Here is a 19,466-nt window from a genome sequence, read left to right as displayed (position 1 = left end):
AAGAATAAATTTAAGAATCTTATTAAACAGGCTGCTTATATTTTATTCTAAAATAAGCCTAACACTATAGCTAATAGGCTACATGCTTCATTCTTATTTTTAATAGAAATCCATATGCCTTATAGATAAATAGATTTGTGATCACGGGCTCTAATACTACAAATAAAGGTGGACACTTCTACTCTATATTAAGCTCCTCATTAACTGGTAAAACACATAAAGTACCCAGAGAGAAAAAAGTAAGACGAATAGTCGTATATCTTGCCAAACCCATCCAGATTTTGAGATATTACAACAACAAGGATCTAAGGGGGGAAAATCTAAAATACAGCAGAAGAAAAGCTAAACAAGACATTTTATTTTGGTTTAGTAATTAAATGTCAGCCCAAACTCAAAATATACAGTGTTTTAGGAAAGATAAAGGCTTAAATGCCTTACAAATGGGATAGTATGTTTATAGGACTCATTACTCTAAGAAAAACCACAGGTTCAAAAATATAAACATGCTCCACAAGGGTTTAAATAATTCATAAGTAATAAACTCATAACAGATCTTAGGGCAAGAAAGGGAATTCCAGAGACATTCCTAGCCTCTGAGGTCAGTATCACGAAAGGCAAAGATTTTACAAAGAAAACTGTCCATTTTTTAGGGAGGAACACAAAAGCTAGAACTCACTGTCTGCCCTGAATGGCATTTCTTCTATTCATCCACACAATCACTCACTCATACCCACAGCAAGGTACTGAATACTTGCTATTAGTCAAAATCTATACTAGATATTGGGAATAGCGGAACAAGAGACAAGAAAAACAAATCCAGGTGTTTTCAAATGATCCTTTTTTTCTTTCCAAACAAATGTTTCTATAGCAAAATAGTAGGACCATATGGTAAATATACTATTTTGGCATGTCTATATATTTAATGCCTTCTTTTTTCCCTGCTGAGAAATCTTTAGCTGTGTTATTCAGAGCAAAGAAACCAGCAATAGGGAGAATCCACACGGTGAATATGTTCTCTCCCCCAATCTTCTACCTTTTAATAATTACAACTGGACATAAAACTTGTTCTTAAATAGAACTTTATTCTCATCCTGTTCAAAATGTAGCTTCAATACTGAGCAAATATGAAGCCTTTACCACAGAGGGACCTGGCTAGGTTCCCACTCTTGGAATGAGGAGAGAGATCAGCCACACTGATTTGTCCAGTGCTCTTGTAAAATGGCATGTATTTTTAGTTTATACAAAGTTTGGCATATATTGAATCTCAGGTGTAAAAGAAGGGGCTTCAACACACAAGCCAAGTAATTATAGACTTTTATAAGGAACATGAAGAGAAAAGACTTCTCCTCAGAGTTTTGTAAAAACAAGCCATATGGTCTTAGGTAAACCACTTCACCCTTAGTTGTTTGTAAAGTAGGGATGAAGAAACCTGTTCCACCTCCCCATAACACTGTTGTAAAAATGCTGAAATACTATAATAAATGCAATATTATGATGAGGTCCCAGCCAGGGGAATTCTATTCATAGGAGTCATTTTTTAAAGGTATATAATAAAATAGGTTTATCTTCAGAAGAAGGACAGTTCACAACATGTCTTGGAAATGAAATCCACTTTGAGGTAGCCTGCCTGGTTTGTCTAGGGTTCATACTCCCAGGAGAAAGCCAAAACAAATGCAGCAGATAATCTAAGAAACCCCAAGAGCTGCATCCGTCTCTCCACCTCTCTCTTTAACAAGGAACTCATTACTTTGACCTCTTCCCATTCCAACTTTTCTTGTCCCCTAACAGAATACACTTGCTACTTTTTATTCAGGGATAATACTGACTCTGAACATTCTCCTTTAGTCTTGAAAGGCCTGTCCAGTAATTATTACAAGTCCTTGTATATTCCAATATTATCTGCAATTACACTTTCTCTATCAAATCTTCTCGTAGAAGGGGAACGAAATTGTTTTGACCTAACCTTGTTTAAAAACATCCAGAATGGCTCAAAATCCTATGTAGTCAGGCAAGGAAGCACCTAACTCTCCCACCACCAGACTCCAGATCTCTAAAGTAGAGTGGGTCAAACAGAACCAGAACATCTATGGAGCTACAAGATGAAACAATAATATTGGAGGTGATATTGATCTGGACTCTACGGATCCAAAGAGTTTTGAGGCTTTTCCACATTAGGACATCTCTTGAAGGAGACACTTTGAGTCCATCGCTAATGTAACACAGAGCTAAGAGTGCTCACCTTAGTATCTGCCATAAAAATTAATGAACTCCAAAAAGATGTGTCATTTTCTTAAATTTTTTTTTTTTACATTTATTTATTTTTGAGAAACAGAGTGAAACAAAGCATGAGTGGGGGAGGGGCAGAGAGAGAAGGAGACACAGAATCTGAAGCAGGCTCCAGGCTCTGAGCAAGCGGTCAGCACAGAGCCTGATGCGGGGCTCAAACCCACAAACTGTGAGATCATGACTTGAGCCAAAGTTGGATGCTCAACCGACTGAGCCACCCAGGCACCCCGGATGTGTCATTTTAAATGACATAGTTATTCAAAAGGAGTACCTATGGGATTAAGGTAAGTACTATGTACCAAATAAATTTCTATGACCAATTAATTCTCACATTCACCCACATCACTTTTCTTGCTGTTGTTTTACCTTTTTTTAATGTTTATTTATTTTTGAGAGAAAGAGGGACAGAGTGCAAGTCAGGGAGGAGCAGGGAGAGGAGACACAGAATCGGAAGCAGGCTCCAGGCTCTGAGCTGTCAGCACAGAGCCTGACATGGGGCTCAAAAGACGGGAGTCGAAGGTGGACACTTAACTGACTGAGCCACCTACGCTCCCCCACATCAATTACTTTTTAAATTAAAATGATAATTCTTATAATAGTATGCCAAACTGGCAATAAAAACAATACTATGTATACCTATTCTTCCCATGAAAATATCTCTCATCTTAAAAATTAAAGCATAAACAGTACCATCTTTAAAGGTTTGTTTTTTTTTTTTTATAGAAATGGCTTTTTTTTTTTTAATTTTTTTTAACGTTTATTTATTTTTGAGACAGAGAGAGACAGAGCATGAATGGGGGAGGGTCAGAGAGAGGGAGACACAGAATCTGAAACAGGCTCCAGGCTCTGAGCTGTCAGCACAGAGCCCAACGCGGGGCTCGAACCCACAGACCGCGAGATCGTGACCTGAGCCGAAGTCGGCCGATTAACCAACTGAGCCACCCAGGCGCCCCTAGAAATGGGTTTCTAAGGGCACTTGGGTGGCACAGTTGGTTAAGCATCTGACTCCTGATCTTGGCTCAGGTCATGATCTCACAGTTCATGAGTTCAAGCCCCATATCCGGCTCTGTGCTGATGGTGCAGAACCTGATGGTGCAGAACCTGTTTGGGATTTTCTCTCTCCTGTCTTCCCGTTCCCCACTTGTGCACACACACTCTCTCTCTCTCCCTCTCAAAAAAAAAAAAGAAAAAAAAAACTTTAAAAAAATTTTAAAAATATAAACGTTTTTGAAGTTCACCTAATTAATTTGGCAGCTTCCAGCTCGTCAGCAGTTGGTAAAGAAGTCATCTTCAAGAAAACCATGTCAAATGGGCAATTCTCCAGAAGTGCTGCTGCCCCCTCCACATCTCTGATGGTTATGGAGACTTTTGCAATATGTGAAAAGGATTTCTGCGCAATATCAGCCAGGTACTGAACAGTGACATCTCCAACTAATAAGAGGTCTATTTTTGCCTGAAAGAGAAGGAAAAAAAGCAGAAGTACCACATAATTCATATCTGAGCACAGAGAAGGTGCCATGTATGAGAGGATAAAATAAAGGTGACAAATAATACCATGACTGACTATACAAGCAGACTGAATGGTCAACGATAAGCACCTCAGGGACAGGAACTAGTAGTTTCTTGTCCTCAGTACTTAGGGTAGTGAATAGATCTGATGGTCATGCTATTTTTTTAAGGTTTTTAAATGTTTATTTATTTTTGAGAGACAGAAAGAGAGTGCGAGGAAGGGGCAGAGAGAGGGAGACACAGAATCTGAAGCAGGCTCCAGGCTCTGAACTGTCAGCACAGAGCCCGAAGCAGGGCTCAAACCCAGGAACCATGAGATCATGACCTGAGCCAAAGTCCGATGCTTAACCAACTGAGCCATCCAGGTGCCCTGAAGGTCATGCCATTTCTAAAAGTTCTGCCTACAAATAACTATTCTACTGTGATCTTCCTCCCAGTTTCTTTTTCATTCTAGGAATAGACAGGATTCTTAAGGCCCAGTTTCCCAATCACTCATCCTGCTGGAAAGTGTTTACTAATGAGAAAAAAACTGGTGATTCTCCTAAAGCACTTGTTTTAATGAAACACACATTCCAGAGAACAAAGTAAGATTTAAATTCCTAAATTCCAAGAGATACTCACAGTCTTTTCTGTAAATGGAATATACATGCCATTCAAACTTCATTATTTTAGAGCCAAAAAGCATCTTTCTTTCCTTTGGGGGTTATTTTCAAGCACATTCAATCAAGAAAAATATAATTTCCATCTTCACCTTTTATTTTCCTATGTTTTATTCTCTACAGCTATTGAACATAATCCACTAAAACTGTCAAAGAAGGGCGATGCTTAAATTAGTGGAAACAGCAGACACTTGGAAACGGCAGGCCACAGGTCCGCATGAGAAAACAGATTTGGGAGCTGACCAGAATTGAAGCCAAAAGAAGTGGGTGAAGGAGTTGGAAATACCTAGGAAGAGAAAGGCAGCTTAGGGCACCTGGGTGTCTCAGTCGGTTAAGCATCCGACCTTGGCTCAGGTCATGATCTCACCATTCATGAGTTCAATCCCCACGTCGGGCTCTGCACGGACAGCGCGGAGCCTGGAACTTGCTTCAGATTCTGTGTCTTCCTCTCCCTCTCTGCCCTTCCCCAGCTCACGCTCTGTCTCTCTTGGTCTCTCAAGGATAAATAAATGTTAAAATAAATGTTAAAATAAATAAATAAATAAATAAATAAATAAATAAATAAAGAGAGAGAGAGAGAGAGAGAGAGAGACAGAGACAGACAGACAGAGAGAGAGAGAGAGAGAGAGAGAGAGAGAGATTGAGAGACACAGAGAGAGAGAGACAGAGAAAGGCAGCTTGCCAAAGATACAACCCTTCAGAGCAGGATGCTCTTGAAGGTGGCCCACCATGGAGTATCCCCTCTGCTTCACCCAGTTTCCCAGGGGCTGCTGAAGGGAACTTAGGAGGTGCAAGAAACTAGTCAGGTTTAAAGTAAGTAAAACTTTGGCCCTTCTTATTTCTGCCTTCTAATTTTCTTCCTTCTGTTAAAAAAAGAAAAGAAAAAAGTGAGTCTTCTTTTATCCCTCTCTCATATCCTAATTTAATCTCCTCCTTAGAAGCAACCACTGTCAATGATTTTGTCTATATCCTTCCAGATGAATTTTTTTTTCTTTTTATTTTTTCCCTGTTTTCTTTTAAATTTTATTATTTTTTAAAAGTTACATCCAAATTAGTTAGCATATAGTGCAACAATGATTTCAGGAGTAGATTCCTTAGTGCCCCTTACCCATTTAGCCCATCCCCCCTCCCACAACCCCTCCAGTAACCCTCAGTTTGTTCTCCCTATTTATGAGTCTCTTCTGTTTTGTCCCCCTCCCTGTTTTTATATTATTTTTGTTTCCCTTCCCTCATGTTCATCTGTTTTGTCTCTCAAAGTCCTCATATGAGTGAAGTCATATGATTTTTGTCTTTCTCTGACTAATTTCACTTAGTATAATACCCTCCAGTTCCATCCATGTAGTTGCAAATGGCAAGATTTCATTCTTTTTGATTGCCGAGTAATACTCCATGGTATATATATACCACATCTTCTTTATCCATTCATCCATCAATGGACATTTGGGCTCTTTCCATACTTTGGCTACTGTTGATAGTGCTGCTATAAACATGGGGGTGCATGTGTCCCTTTGAAACAGCACATCTGTATCCCTTGGATACATGCCTAGTAGTGCAATTGCTGGGTGGTGGGGTAGTTCTATTTTTAGTTTTTTGAGAAGCCTCCATACTGTTTTCCAGAGTGGCTGCACCAGCTTGCATTCCCAACCTTCCAGATGAATTCTATGTTAATCATATAACACGTATATACCTTTTTTTCATAAAGGAGATATTTTTAAAAGTGAGTTTCTTTTCTCACTGTAGTTCAACAATTCCTCAGAAATTCCAGTTCACTGGGAACATTTTCACTTCCCAGGCTGTTAAAGATTTACTCTCTTAAATACACGTTTTCTATCATTTGTTGGGATCTGGAGTAGAAGGAGAACGTGTACTCATCTGTCATCTTGATCCAATCTTCCTCATTTATGAGGACAGTAACTTATCAAACCATTGTTGTTATAATGCTATAATGAACATCTTTGTGTACATATGTATTTTTAGTCTCATTAAATTCAAAGTAAACCGTGGACAACTTATGACGGATCTAATATGAATAATGGACAGGACTGAATCAAAGAAATAAACAAGATTACTGTTTAAAAGAATGAAAAAGAAAAATGTGGCATGTACAAAGAATGGAATATTATTCAGCCTTAAAAAGGAACTGAATTCTGATACATGCTACAACGTGAGTGAACCTTGAAAACATTATGCTAAGTGAGAAAAGGCAGACAAAAAAGCAGAAATGTTGAATTATTTCATTTATATGATGTCCCTAAAATAGGTAAATTCAAAGAGACAGAATATAGAATAATGGTTACCACGGGCTGGGGGCAGGGGAAAATGAAGAGTTAGTGTTTAATGAAATACAGCATTGTTTTGAATGAGTTTTTAGAAGTTCTGAAAATGGGTAGTGGTAAAAGTTGCAAAGCGTCATAAATATACTTAATACCACTGTACACTTAGAAATGGTGAAAGTGGTAAATAGTATGTTATGTATATTATACCCCAATTTTAATAAAAAGGAATGAGGCGCTAATACATTCCACAATATGGGTGAAGCCTGAAAACTTTATGCTAAGTAAAAGGAGGCTATAAGAAAAGACCACGATTCTATTCACATGAAATGTCCAGAGTAGACAAATCCATAGAGACAAGTACTTTAGTGCTTACCGGGGGGGATACGGAGGTTGGAGTGACTGCTAATGGGTACAGAGTTTCTTTTTGGGATGAAGAAGATGTACCAACACTTACTGTGGTGATGTTGGTCCAATTCTGTGAATAGCAACCCTGGAAGTGTATACTTTAAACGGGTGAATTGCATGGTTATGAATCATGTCTCAATAAAAGTTTATTTTTAGGGGCGCCTGGGTGGCTCAGTCGGTTAAGCGTCCGACTTCGGCCCAGGTCATGATCTCACGTCCGTGGGTTCAAGCCCCGCGTCGTCGGGCTCTGTGCTGACAGCTCGGAGCCTGGAGCCTGTTTCAGATTCTGTGTCTCCCTCTCTCTCTCTGACCCTCCCGCATTCATGCTCTGTCTCTCTCTGTCTCAAAAATAAATAAACATTAAAAAAAAAAAGTTTATTTTTAAAGGAAAATAAATGGAGGGATAAATACATCTTTGTACAAGTAAGTCTAAGTCCTAGTGCCAAAACTAAGATTAAAAGGTAATTTTTTGCTTTTGTTTCTCAACTTAGACACTGCCAAATTGTTCTTCCCAAAAGACAGAAAAATCCCCAAGAGTGTACAGGAGTACCATTTCCCCAATCCTTAATAAGACTATTTATTAATTTTCTTCATTTTTGCCAATATTGTAAGGAAAAAAAAACCCAATCTTCCTTTTTGTTTGCGTTTTTCTGATTAACTGTGAAGTTGGGTATCTTTTCATTATCGTGGCAATTTCCACTTCTATTTATTGCATATTCTATTTATTATGCTCGTCTATTTATTATCTTTTTCTAGGTTCCTATCTGTTGTTTATCTTCTTATTGCTCCATAGTTTATATATTCTGGATATGTTAACTACCTTTTTCTATTTGTCATGGCTTTTAACTTTGATTACAAGGTCTGTCACAAATAAATGTTTAATATTTAGTAACAGCCACCTACTGTTTCTTTATGGGCTTGGTGAATTTCATCTTGCTTTCAAAGCCATCTCTATTTACATTATTAAAATATGTTTTCATAGTGTGTTCTAATACTTCTATGGTGTTTTTTTTTTCGCATTTTGCTTTTTATCTCATATGGAATTTATTTGGTGATGTATCTAATTTCATCTCTTTCAAATGCAGGGCTAATTACCCAAGTAGCCTTACTGAATAGAGTAACCTTCTCCCAGTATTTTCAAATGCCACCTTTAAATATATGCATGTACGATTTTCTGGGCTTCATTCTGACCCACTGATCTATTTGCCTATTCCTAATTAATACGACACTAATTGCTAGCTTTTTATATCTTTTATATTTGATAGAGCTTATCGTTCCCTCCTTGCTATCCTTCAATTTGGTTCTTAGATATTTCCCACAATTTCTCCTCCAACAGAATTTTAGCATCAGGTTGTCAAGTTCCATAAAGAAGCTTGTGAAAATGTTGATTGTGGCTGCATTTATTTTACAGATTAATTAGGGAATATCATTCCAGTATTAAATCTCCCTATTTAGGAAGTAGGACTTAGAGAACTCAGGTCTTTTTTAAATGTAACCTTCATACAGATTCTGTACATGTCCTCATGTTTATTGCTAGATATTTGAAAGTTGAGGAGTCATTGTAAAGGGGATAGCTTTTCTCACTGTATTTTCTGATTGATTATAGACAACACAGACAGAGCTACTGACTTCTGTATGAGGAATCTGCTTCAAGAACCTTATGGTACTCTCTCTTTAGTTTCAATATACTTTAGTTGATTCTTCTGAATTTTCTAGGAATATAAATAATCATTCAGTTTTCAAAAATGACATTTTTGTCTCTACACCCAGAATTTATGCTTTTTATTCACTGATCTTAAAGCACTGGCTAGAAATCCAAAACAATGGTGAATATAAGGAGTAACAATGGGTATTCTTACTTTGTTCCTGAGTTTAGTGGGAATATTTGAAATGTTTTTACCACTAAATATGATGCAGAAGGTTTTTGGTCACTACCCTCTACCAAGTTAAAGAAGTTTCTTTCTACTTGGAGGATAAGAATTTTAAATCAGAAATGGGTGCTGAAATTTATTAAATATTTTAATATCAACATGATCATATTTTTTCTCCTTTATTCTGTTAGGTAGTGAATTACATTAACAGATTTCCTAATGACAAGCCATCATCGCCTTGCTGGGATAAACCTATACATAATGTGTAATAGACTAAATTCATTCGTATTATTTTAAATTTTTCCATCTATATTCATGAGCAAAATAGGATACGATTTTGTTTCATTATATTGTCTTATCTGGGTTGGGTATCATCAGGATTATGCCAGCTTTGAAGAGTAAAACAGAAAGCTTCAATATTATTTTATGGTCTTGAATATTTTATAAAACCGAATTATCTGCTTCTTGAAATTTAGGTAAACAGCATGTCTGCAGAATCTGGGCCTGAGGCCATTTAGAGAGATGGGTTTTAGAGTATCTTTTACAGTTCCTTAATGACTACCAGTAAATTTAAATTTTCTCCCTTAAGTGAATTTTGTTCATATATTTTTTTAATTCTATTTTATCTATCTTTTCAAATGTATTAATTTTTAAATGTATATAATGCTTACTATTTGTGTTGAGTTATTCTTGCTAACTGGAAATTAATATATAATAAATCTTTTCTATCTTCTTTTTTATGGCAATGCTTTATTAGAGACTATAGAACTGCGTGGTCCAAATGATAGCCACATGTGGCAATTTATTTACACTTATGTTAACTAAAATTAAAGTTTGAAACTCACTTCAGTCACACTAGCCTCATTTCAAGTGCTCCATATCTATGTATTACAAATGGCTGCCATATCAGACATAGAATATTGTCATCACTGCATAAAGTGCTTTTGGATGGCACAGTCCTCCAAGTGGCATTCTACTGTACCCCACAGATTTTCATGTATATTACGTTTGTGTTCATTCATTGCTAGTATGTAATTTCACTTTATACTTCCATTTTAACCTAGGAGTTGCATTAAACATCTATATAAAAATGTTTTTAATTTTCAAGATTATGATATTTTTGGTTTTGGTTCTTAATTTTTTTGTCTATTGACAAAATTTCTTCTTTCAGTGCATTGTCAACAGTGAATGTATCCTGCATGACTACTTCTTAGAATTTATTTTCTTTGTGGCGTAATACATAGTCATTTTTTGTTAATGTTCCATGGATACTTGAAAATAACGTGTATTTTCTGCTGGGCACAGAACTTGTTAATTGTTTTCTTTCTTAGTTCAGGTCTACTTGAAGTTTCAGCTTATGGCATGTATCAACATCTCTCCTTTCTAATTATGGTTTGTGAATTTATCAATTTCTCTAACTATAGACTCTAATTTGGGGTTAGATATATAAAGATTCATGATAATTATATTCACATAAAACATAATATTTAATATATATTAAATAACATGTTATATAGCATATTTTAAATACTATATCAAGAATATCATATATTGATAATTATGTCTGTTATATGGACAGAAAACTATATATATGAAATATTCTTTGTCCTTTTTAATGTTTTTTACTTGAAATTTTTTTCTGGTATACAGTAGTTTTTCATATCTCTTTATTTTGAGCTTTTCTATATATCATTTTGATTTTGTGTGAATTTTGTAAATAGAATATATCTGAATTTTTAGGTTTCTTTTCACGATATGTGACTTTAGTTTTAATATAGGAATTTAATTAATTTCATTAATGGCATTAACTAATGTACATTAATATCAAGTAATAACATTAATTGTGAAACATTTATAACTTAACCTAAAGTGGTCTTATTCCCTTCATTTATTATTTCACATTTCCTATCCATAGTAATTTTGTTTATTTTTCCTTATGCCTTCTGTTAGGCTGATGGAATTTTCCTTTTTCCCCTCCTGCTGTTCCTACATTACTTTGGGAGTTAAGGCCCTTATTTCTATTACTTAATAGTGGCATTTGGGCCCACAATTCAGTGCCAGTTTTACCTGGTAAATACTTCTTTTTTTTTTTTTTTTTAAACATTTATTTATTTTTGAGACAGGGAGAGACAGCATGAACGGGGGAGGGTCAGAGAGAGAGGGAGACACAGAATCTGAAACAGGCTCCAGGCTGTCAGCACAGAGCCTGACGCGGGGCTCGAACTCATGGACCGCGAGATCGTGACCTGAGCCGAAGTCGGACGCTTAACTGACTGAGCCACCCAGACGCCCCTACCTGGTAAATACTTCCAAGGTCAAAATCCCCTGCCTCTGAACCTTGAAGCTATTGGTCCATTTTCTTCTGGCATCCAGTTGTTAATAAAAATAAGCTGCTTTGCTTTCCTTTCAGTGCTTTTCTCATTATGCTGTGGGTTCTGATAGTTTGGGAGGATGTGTCTGGATATAGATCTTATTCATCCTACCTGGCACTCAGTGGATCTTTGGCTTTGGAAGTTTCCTTCTGTTTCTCTATTTCCTCCTGTCTTCATCTCTCCTAGATGCAGGGCATCCACAATTGATCCTTCATGGCTCAGCTTCTCTCAGAGACAGTCCCTTAACTTTATTTTTCATATCACCAGCTCAGTCTTAAGTCCTTCCAAAGATTGTTATAATTTCAGTTCGTTTAATGTGAATTGCTCTCTTCTAAGATTTTTCATTTTTGGTAATTCTTCATATCCTGCTATTTTTAGGATGTGATATCCTCACTGAGAATACAAATTAGAATTTTAAGTTTGTTATATCCCCTTACTAACTTGTCTCTGGAATAGTTGTGTCCAGTGGCTGCATTTGTGTCTAGTTCTGTTAATGTCTGGAGATCCTTGGTTATTTGAACATAAATATGAATCAAGGACTAAGTCAATGTGTATAAGTAATCTCAGCGGCTGCCTCCTTTGAAGGGACAACTGACTGGGGTTTGGCGTAAGTGGGCAGGACAGTGGAAGCAAGGCTGGAGAGCAGAGAGGCTGAGACCAGCTAATTGTCAAAATAATAATAATGGCAGGCATTACTCTGAAGGCCAAGCAACAATAGTTTATTTCCCTCCTGGGCAGAGCTGCCTCCTCGTCAGTTATAAAGATCTGGAAATGACCAACACCAGGAACCCGGGGGCCATATGTCGTCCATTCTCTTTAGGATGAAGTAGGTGTGAACTGGGAGAGTCAAGGGGTAAAGAAATGCAGAGGCCCACGTGGCCCAGGTGCTCTGCATACAGCTAATTTATCACCAGGTGAGCACCCTCTGGTCAACTTTCATCTGTTTCTTCTAACATTCAGCCAGAGCTACTGTTAGTATTGTTTTTGCCTTTGCCCTTCTTCTTTAGGTCTTTTAAGCTGTGGTTTTTCTACTTTTCTTTTAGTGGCAATTTCATTCCATCTGCTTTCTAAGTTTCAAGTTTTCCTGTGGTTTTTTTTCTTCATGGTCAGAGACAAGCTGCTTTGTTCAAACCAAGATCCCAAGAAGGACTATGCATTACATTTGGTTAGGTTACTCTTGGACCTCTAATTTGGAATACCTGCTCCCTGCTCCCCCTGCCACACACACACCTTTTTTTTTCCCCCCATGATTTTTTCTTGCTGAAGGTATCAGCACATGTTTAAGTATCTCCTGCTCTGGGTCAGGGTCAGACCAGGAAGTTGACATGGGCACTCCATTCCTCATCAGGAGTCAATCGGATTTACCTGCCCCACCCTGTTTCAAACAGGATAAGAATTCAAACTCTTTAGCACAGCCTTTCAATAGCTTAATATCAACCCATGTCACCACCTTATTTCTTTCCACTGCCCTCAAATGCCCTATGATCTAAGAAGACAGCAAAACACTTTCAAATGAGCTTTGAAATTTGGAATTTCTACAGTAGAAAATATCACGACCCTTTAGTGCGTTTCATTTTATAAACATCTCACATTTCCAATAGCGCTTTAGGAGCAACGTGGGACTCAAAAAAACCACTGTGATGCTTTTGTGTGCGGATTGTTTGTGAAGCTCCATGGTAGCACAGGATTACTTCCATCAATATATTCCCTTGTGAACAAAATGCCAAGAATTGAAATGCTCATTAACAAGTGGTCATAAAAGGATTATAGTTTTGTTTTTTAATTCACCTGGTTAACTAAACCTATGAACGTCCAAAACTAATCATTTAATTAACCTTCCAAACTGAGATACTTTTGAGAATGAAAGGGGGAGCTAATAATAATTACACTAAAATAACACATATAAAACAAGGTGTCCTGGGCTATGAATAACTTGTAAAGCTTTCTACCAAGATTTATTTTCTCTTTCCTTTAAAACACCCACCACTTTGCATCTGCTTAAGTTTGACTGATATCTATTTATTCTCTCCACAGATGTTTTTTGAGCCCTTACTACAAGGCAGATGCTGTACTGGGAACGCAAAGTGGACAGAGAGGGTCCTGCCTTCATGGGGCTGACATTCTAGTAATCCTTTTTTTCTGCTACTAAGAATAGCTTTCATTCTTTGGAGCACAGGAAGAATGCGTCTCAGTTCCACCAAAGCTACTACTGATTCTCTTTAAACAGCTGGATGCAGTGTGGGAAGAGGGCAAAGGCTTTCCATGCACATAGACCAGGGTCTGTTGCCTAGGTCCGCCACTTACTAGTGGTTTTGAGTAAGATACTAGTGATCCTCATCTGGGAGTTGAAAATACTTAAATCCTGACTGTTATAGGAAGAAATGTTGGTACGATGCCCTGTAGGTGGTATTGCCATGTTTTCTCAATAATATCAAACCTGAGCAGAGACAACATCAAATCAATATGATGGAGAAGGGAGGAAGTAGAAGGGGAAAAGAAAATGTGTCTGAAGACAGCCCTAAATCAAATGGGTCTTTGCATTACTTTAGCCATAGAGAAGGGGAAACAGGGCCCACAGTAAATAAAAGGTAAGCCTTGAATAACAAAAACCAGCTGCTAACTTAAACCCTTTCCTACTAGCTCTGATGCTTCTGACTGCAATATTCCCTGCTGAGGCTCAGTGTCCAATTCCCCCAGAATCTCTCAGCTAGTATTATGGAGAAGTCAAGAGTAAGCTCTGAAGGGCAGGACACAGGTACTGGAGAGAAATCTGAGAGGAAGTAGGAAAAATCCAGAAAGGGATGAGAAGGTGCAATACCAGTAACAGGCTGTTTTGCACAGGAGTCTATAGTTCTGTGCCATGGTGCAAGGCATTTCACAGAGTAACAGCAGCTCTGGAGGGGTGCCTGGGTGGCTCAGTAGGCTCAGCATCCGACTTTGGCTCAGGCCATGATCTCATGGTACGTGAGTTAGAGCCTCCCATCAGGCTCTGCACTGACAGAATCCCAGTGTCTGGGATTCTCTCTCCTTCTCACTCTGCCCCTCCTACCCTCCCCACTCTCTCTCTCTCTCTCTCTCTCTCTCTCAAAATAAATAAACTTAAAAAAAAAAAAAAAGCAGCTGTAGAAAGAAGGGACTTGCTCTCCTGCCAAAGGCTTCCTCCTCTACCCTACAAAATCAATGCCATAGCACACGTGGAATGTTAATAATCAGACAAATTAGAACACTGCCCTAGTCCACTATCCCAAGGTAACTCGAATTAACTGAATAGCTTCTAATCAACTTAAATCTGAATATTCATTAAGTTAAAAATATCTTGTTGGCAATATAATATGAACACAGGTGGTGAGAAAAATCCACTGATAGCAATAATAAAAGGGAAATGAACAAAACTTTCTAGTATATTCTGCTTTGGGAAACTGCCTTTTCTAGTATATCCAAGATTTTCACCTGAGTATCACAACTTCAACGGATACTTAACTTCGTGTGGTGGGATTTTTTTTTTCTATTTGAATTGATTACTGCACCTTTTATTTAAAAAAAAAAAAAAAGGAATACATATTCATTGGGAAAGATAGGAAAAAAATTTTTAAAGCCTAACGAGGAAATAAAAAGCATTTGTAATTTCACACTTGGGGATAAATACTACTAACACCTTGGTGTAGATCTCTGAAGTGTGGGCAGTTTTTAGATTTCGACATCATCATCACCACTGGTCTTTATCCACTCAGTTTGATTTCTAAATCACAGTACCACTCAGGGCACTCTAGTCTCTACAATGTTGAAAACACTGGATTTCCATTTGCAATGTGCGGCAGGCTAAACCCTTAATTAGTAACAGCAGGTGCTGAAGTGCTTAAAGCAAATCACTCCTACATTTTAGTGAGTTGTTATTTATGTCACTCTTATCGCCAGGAGCAGTGCTGACAATCAGCAGCAGCTGCATGGGCCAACGCTCTCACAGGGCAATGGTTGGCCTCGAGTTTCCCCAAGAGTCAAGGGATTTAAACAGCTCTATCTGGAGAAACTGATCAAGCTGCTCTTCAAATGCAAACAAAAGATTCAGTTGGGGCTTCAGACTTTCTTAAGGGTAGGAAGCCGAGATTGTTCATGCACTACTAGATAATCAGATATTTCACTCAGAGTTCCATTTCGTGTAGCTTTGCCTAATCCCGCACCTTAAAATACTATTTTTCCTTTGAGTTTAAAGAGGTGCCTCCATTCTGAAATAATTAAGAAAACCTATTAAACCGGTCCACTTCAAAGTGGTAATTTCAGAAAGCTTGTGCTTAAAGCAGAGGAGATTTAAGTATGCAGAACATTCTAAGGGCTAAAAAACTTCAGGCAGCCCAAGAGGCTCGCCTCTCCTATTTCTCTACCAAGATACGTCAAATAAGAAAGCCAACACCAGCTTGCCTTGCTCTCTGGGGTGGGGGAGGTTTTATGCCTTGCTTCTAGAAAGCTTATCATCACCTTTCATTTTCTATCTACAACAGTCACGGAAATGATCCTGTGCTTCTTTCTGCTAAGGGGAAGATAAATCAGGTGCCTTCAAAAGAGGCCAGCGGGCTTTTTGAGTCCCCTGGAGGTGGGAGGACGTGTGAACAGCACAGATGCCTTTTCCCGCCAACGGCTTTGGTTTCCAGGCACAACTGCCTGTTTGGGTGGAAGCCCGAGGAAGGACGTGCGAGGACTTTTTGGACCCCGTGCCCGTAAGCAAACTGAAAAAAGCCTGCCAAGCTGTGCGGAGACAAGAATGCTCAAAATAAATTTCCCCATATTAAATAAACTTCCCCGCATTCAAAGTAAAACCAAAGTTGTCGTCATTCACATTCTGTGCAGACACCTACTAGGTTTCGCTCCCGGCTAACCCTCCGAGCGGTCGGCTAGAAAAGCGGAGTTTGGCCGGTGCCGAGGGCCACAGGGGCAGGCCTGTGGAAAACAGCTCAGTTCGGCCTCCCGCCCTGGGCGACTCCGTCCGGGCGGGACCCCCCCCCCCACCCACGCCCTCGGACGCCGGCTCGCGCCCCTGGAAGTGGCCCTCCCGGCGCCGCGCTCCTCCGGCGTCCCCTGAATGAGAGATGCCTGTGCGGGCCTAGGGGGCCACCCGGCCCAGGGCCCGCGCGCGGTGATCAACGCAGCTGCCGCCCCTTCCTCCTCCTCTGCCTCTTACCTGGCCAGAGACTCGGCCGCGCTCCGGGCGGGTAATTGAGGCCGCCATGGCCTGTTGCCCACGTGCCGGGTCCTGGGGCAGCCTCACCGCAGGAGGAGCTCGGCCGAGCCGCCGCGTCCCGGACGCCGGCTCGGGCCGCGCTGATGGGTCTCGCGGCCCGCAGCTGTGGGCGCGCACGCCCCAGGCCCGCCTTAAAGTGGCCATGACGCCCGGGGCCGTGCACCTGGGGGTGCTGCAGCCTGCTCCAAGGGGCCCCGCGGGACCTGGGCTGGGGGAGGGGCTCCCGGGGGCTGCCGGGAGGGGCTGTCCGGGGGGCCCTTGGTGGCACGCTGCCCACCCACAGTCCCGGCCCCAGTCCCCGTCCCACGCTCAGGGAGGTCACGGCCCCAGGCCTTAGTAGAACTGCCAGGAGAAGGCGGAAGCACTGCCTCGCCTCAGGCTGCTCTAAAAACCTTTAGGGTATCTTTTGGATCAGCAAGCGGTTTTTTGGTTTTTTTCCCTAGACAAACATGTAGAAGCTAGAGAAGGCGAGTGCTGTTATGGCGTTTTCGTTCCAAAGAAATTAAATATTTTAGAAGTATTTCATTTTGTCCGGTGACTCAGCATTGTCCCCATTTTCTCAACTGAGAAACTTGGACAATTAGAAAGTCTTCTGGTAGCTGCTGTGTAACTCACTTCATTCAGCCTTGGCTGGACGTTTTATTTAGATGTGTTGAGTGCCAGGAGCTGTAGGGGATCCTTTCTCTTATGGTCTTTACTATTGTTCCTGATTTTTCCATTGCTAGAAATTGGGGTTGGGGGCGGGGCGCCGGGACGGCAGGAGAGTGAGGGAGAAGATGGTATCTGGTAATTGTCACTTTGGATTTCCCTAGATTCTTGATCTCACTTTGGATTTCCCTAGATTCTTGATCTCACTTAACATATAATACAAACGTGCTCCACTTGAATTATCAGTGCCTGCTTTCTTGGGCAAGCTTTGATTTCCTGAGCAGGTCCTGCAGTGCTCTGAAGCCCTAATTTTGACCAGGAGAGCGTGTCAAAAATATTGCTGTGATGCTCTGATTTTGATGGGAAGAAAAGGCGCAGATAAATTTCTGATGAAATCATTCTGCAATGTTTTGGGAAGTAAATGTTCACATTTTAATAGTTATGATTTTGGCTCTTTATCGCTTTTCCAGTTAATCAGGAACTGAGTGTCTAGATAAACATCTCTGAGGCACTTTGCTAACCCATATTGGACAAAGGTGAAGCCAAGCCCAAGCCCTGGGTGGGTGTGAACTGAGACAGCTTTGAGCATTTCCCCTCTCTATGGTAATCAGGGCACTGCTCCAGGGGTCTAGATAAGCAAATCTGATTCTAATACTAACAAAGACATTGTTGGAACTGACACAGACTCATTGTTTTTAAATTTGAGGGGACAATGCCCCTAAGTTTTTGTGAGAGGAAGAAATCAACCCTCCAATTATGTGTTGGAGGAAGCAATAAAAAATAATAAATTTCTCCAGGATCTGTAATATAAGATCATCACAAGTTCCCTAAGAATTAATTTGAGATATTTTAATAGTTTCAAATCTAAAAGAAAGACAAAAACAAGCTTACTTTATAAGTGAGCAGGCATCTACTTGAAAACAACTGAGGGTGATTTTGACCCCCAAGGGATATTTGCCAATGTCTGGAGACATTTTTTTGGTCATCACAACTGGCTTCTAATGGGCAGGAGTCAGGGATGCTTGCTGCTAAACATTCTGCAATGCACAAGGACAGCCTCCTATAACAGAATTATCTGGCCCAAAATGTTCTGAGTGCTGAGGTTGAGAAACTACTCTAAACCTTCTAAGTTATAACATAGAATGCAAACCATGTAATTTTTTGTCACCTTTAACATTCTTGAATCATACTCCTATTACTGGGCAGAAAAATGGGCAGATGGATGCTCTCTGTGGTTCCCCAAAATAACAATCTGCTACTTATACTCTTGATGGAAAACTGAATATGATGAATTATAAAATAGGACAAGAATAATTTTACACAGAGGAATATATTTTAAAACTTGCACTCAAAATCAAGTTGCTTCTTTAAAAATGATGTTCTGGGGCGCCTAAGTAGCTCAATTAGTTAAGGGACAAACTCTTAATTTCAGCTTAGATCATGATCTCACAGTTCATGGGTTCAAGCGCCATGTCAGGCTCTGTGCTGACAGGGTGGAATTCTCTCTTTCCCTCTCTCTCTGCCCCTCCCCAGCACTCCTTCTCTCTCTCTCAAAATAAATACATAAAAAAAAAATAGTATCCTAGTCATTTAAGATTATTAGCATTCATAGTATGCACTTTACATTATTTTCCCTTCCAAATGTGTATTTTTCACAATATGATACAACCTTGAATATGTTTATAAGTACTACAGTATACATGGTCTGTTCAAATGAGCTCTTGTAAAGAACCTATGCTTGAAATGTTAGGAATTTTTCCATCCAGCTTTTTACAGAAACTAATATAGAAAGCTCTCTCCAGTATTGTTATTACTTGGCTTGTTCTCAGAAACACAGAAATTTAGAACTCGACAAGACCCTAGAGATGACCTAATTGCCTTCCCTTTCAAAGATGGTAAGGCCCAAACAATGTTCTCATAAGTAGAACTGTAACCATAGAAGTTGGAAGCCAGAGAATTAACTAATTGCAATAATTTTCACTGATAATTTTTACATTTAGCAGTGCAGTGAACTTGTTACAGAACCAGGCTGGAACGCTGGCGGAAAAACCAAGCAGCACTCGGAGACCTCGGTGGATCAGAGATTTACTTCACACCGGTGGGCTCAGAGGAGACCATTTCTCCAAAGATCTGAGCTCCGAATGAAGGGGGGAAAGGTAATTTATAGTTGTCAGCTTCCATATCTGTGGCAGGTTTTTGTGTGTGTG

The 19,466-nt window shown here is 39.5% G+C and overlaps 1 protein-coding gene across 4 annotated transcripts in view; it reads right to left on the bottom strand.

Moving 5' to 3' along the window:
- SOHLH2 (spermatogenesis and oogenesis specific basic helix-loop-helix 2) overlaps nucleotides 1–16,996 on the bottom strand; it is a 54,241-nt gene extending 37,245 nt beyond the window's left edge. The window contains exons 1-2 of one of the 4 annotated variants that reach the window (XM_053900235.1): nucleotides 16,552–16,996; nucleotides 3,525–3,739 (exon numbers count right to left, since the gene is read on the bottom strand). In XM_053900235.1, the coding sequence (XP_053756210.1) occupies nucleotides 3,525–3,739; nucleotides 16,552–16,755 (419 nt within the window). In that variant the 5' untranslated portion in view covers nucleotides 16,756–16,996. The remainder of the gene's footprint in view (nucleotides 1–3,524; nucleotides 3,740–16,551) is intronic. The other 3 variants (XM_053900231.1, XM_019447763.2, XM_019447764.2) reach the window with 3 other exon arrangements.
- Between the last annotated feature and the right edge of the window lie 2,470 nt (nucleotides 16,997–19,466).

Source organism: Panthera pardus, unplaced genomic scaffold, assembly GCF_024362965.1.
Source record: "Panthera pardus isolate Hobbes unplaced genomic scaffold, ASM2436296v1 HiC_scaffold_1, whole genome shotgun sequence".
Taxonomy (NCBI): domain Eukaryota; kingdom Metazoa; phylum Chordata; class Mammalia; order Carnivora; family Felidae; genus Panthera; species Panthera pardus.
Note: the sequence above shows the minus strand (reverse complement) of the source record. Positions and strands in the feature narration are given on the sequence as shown.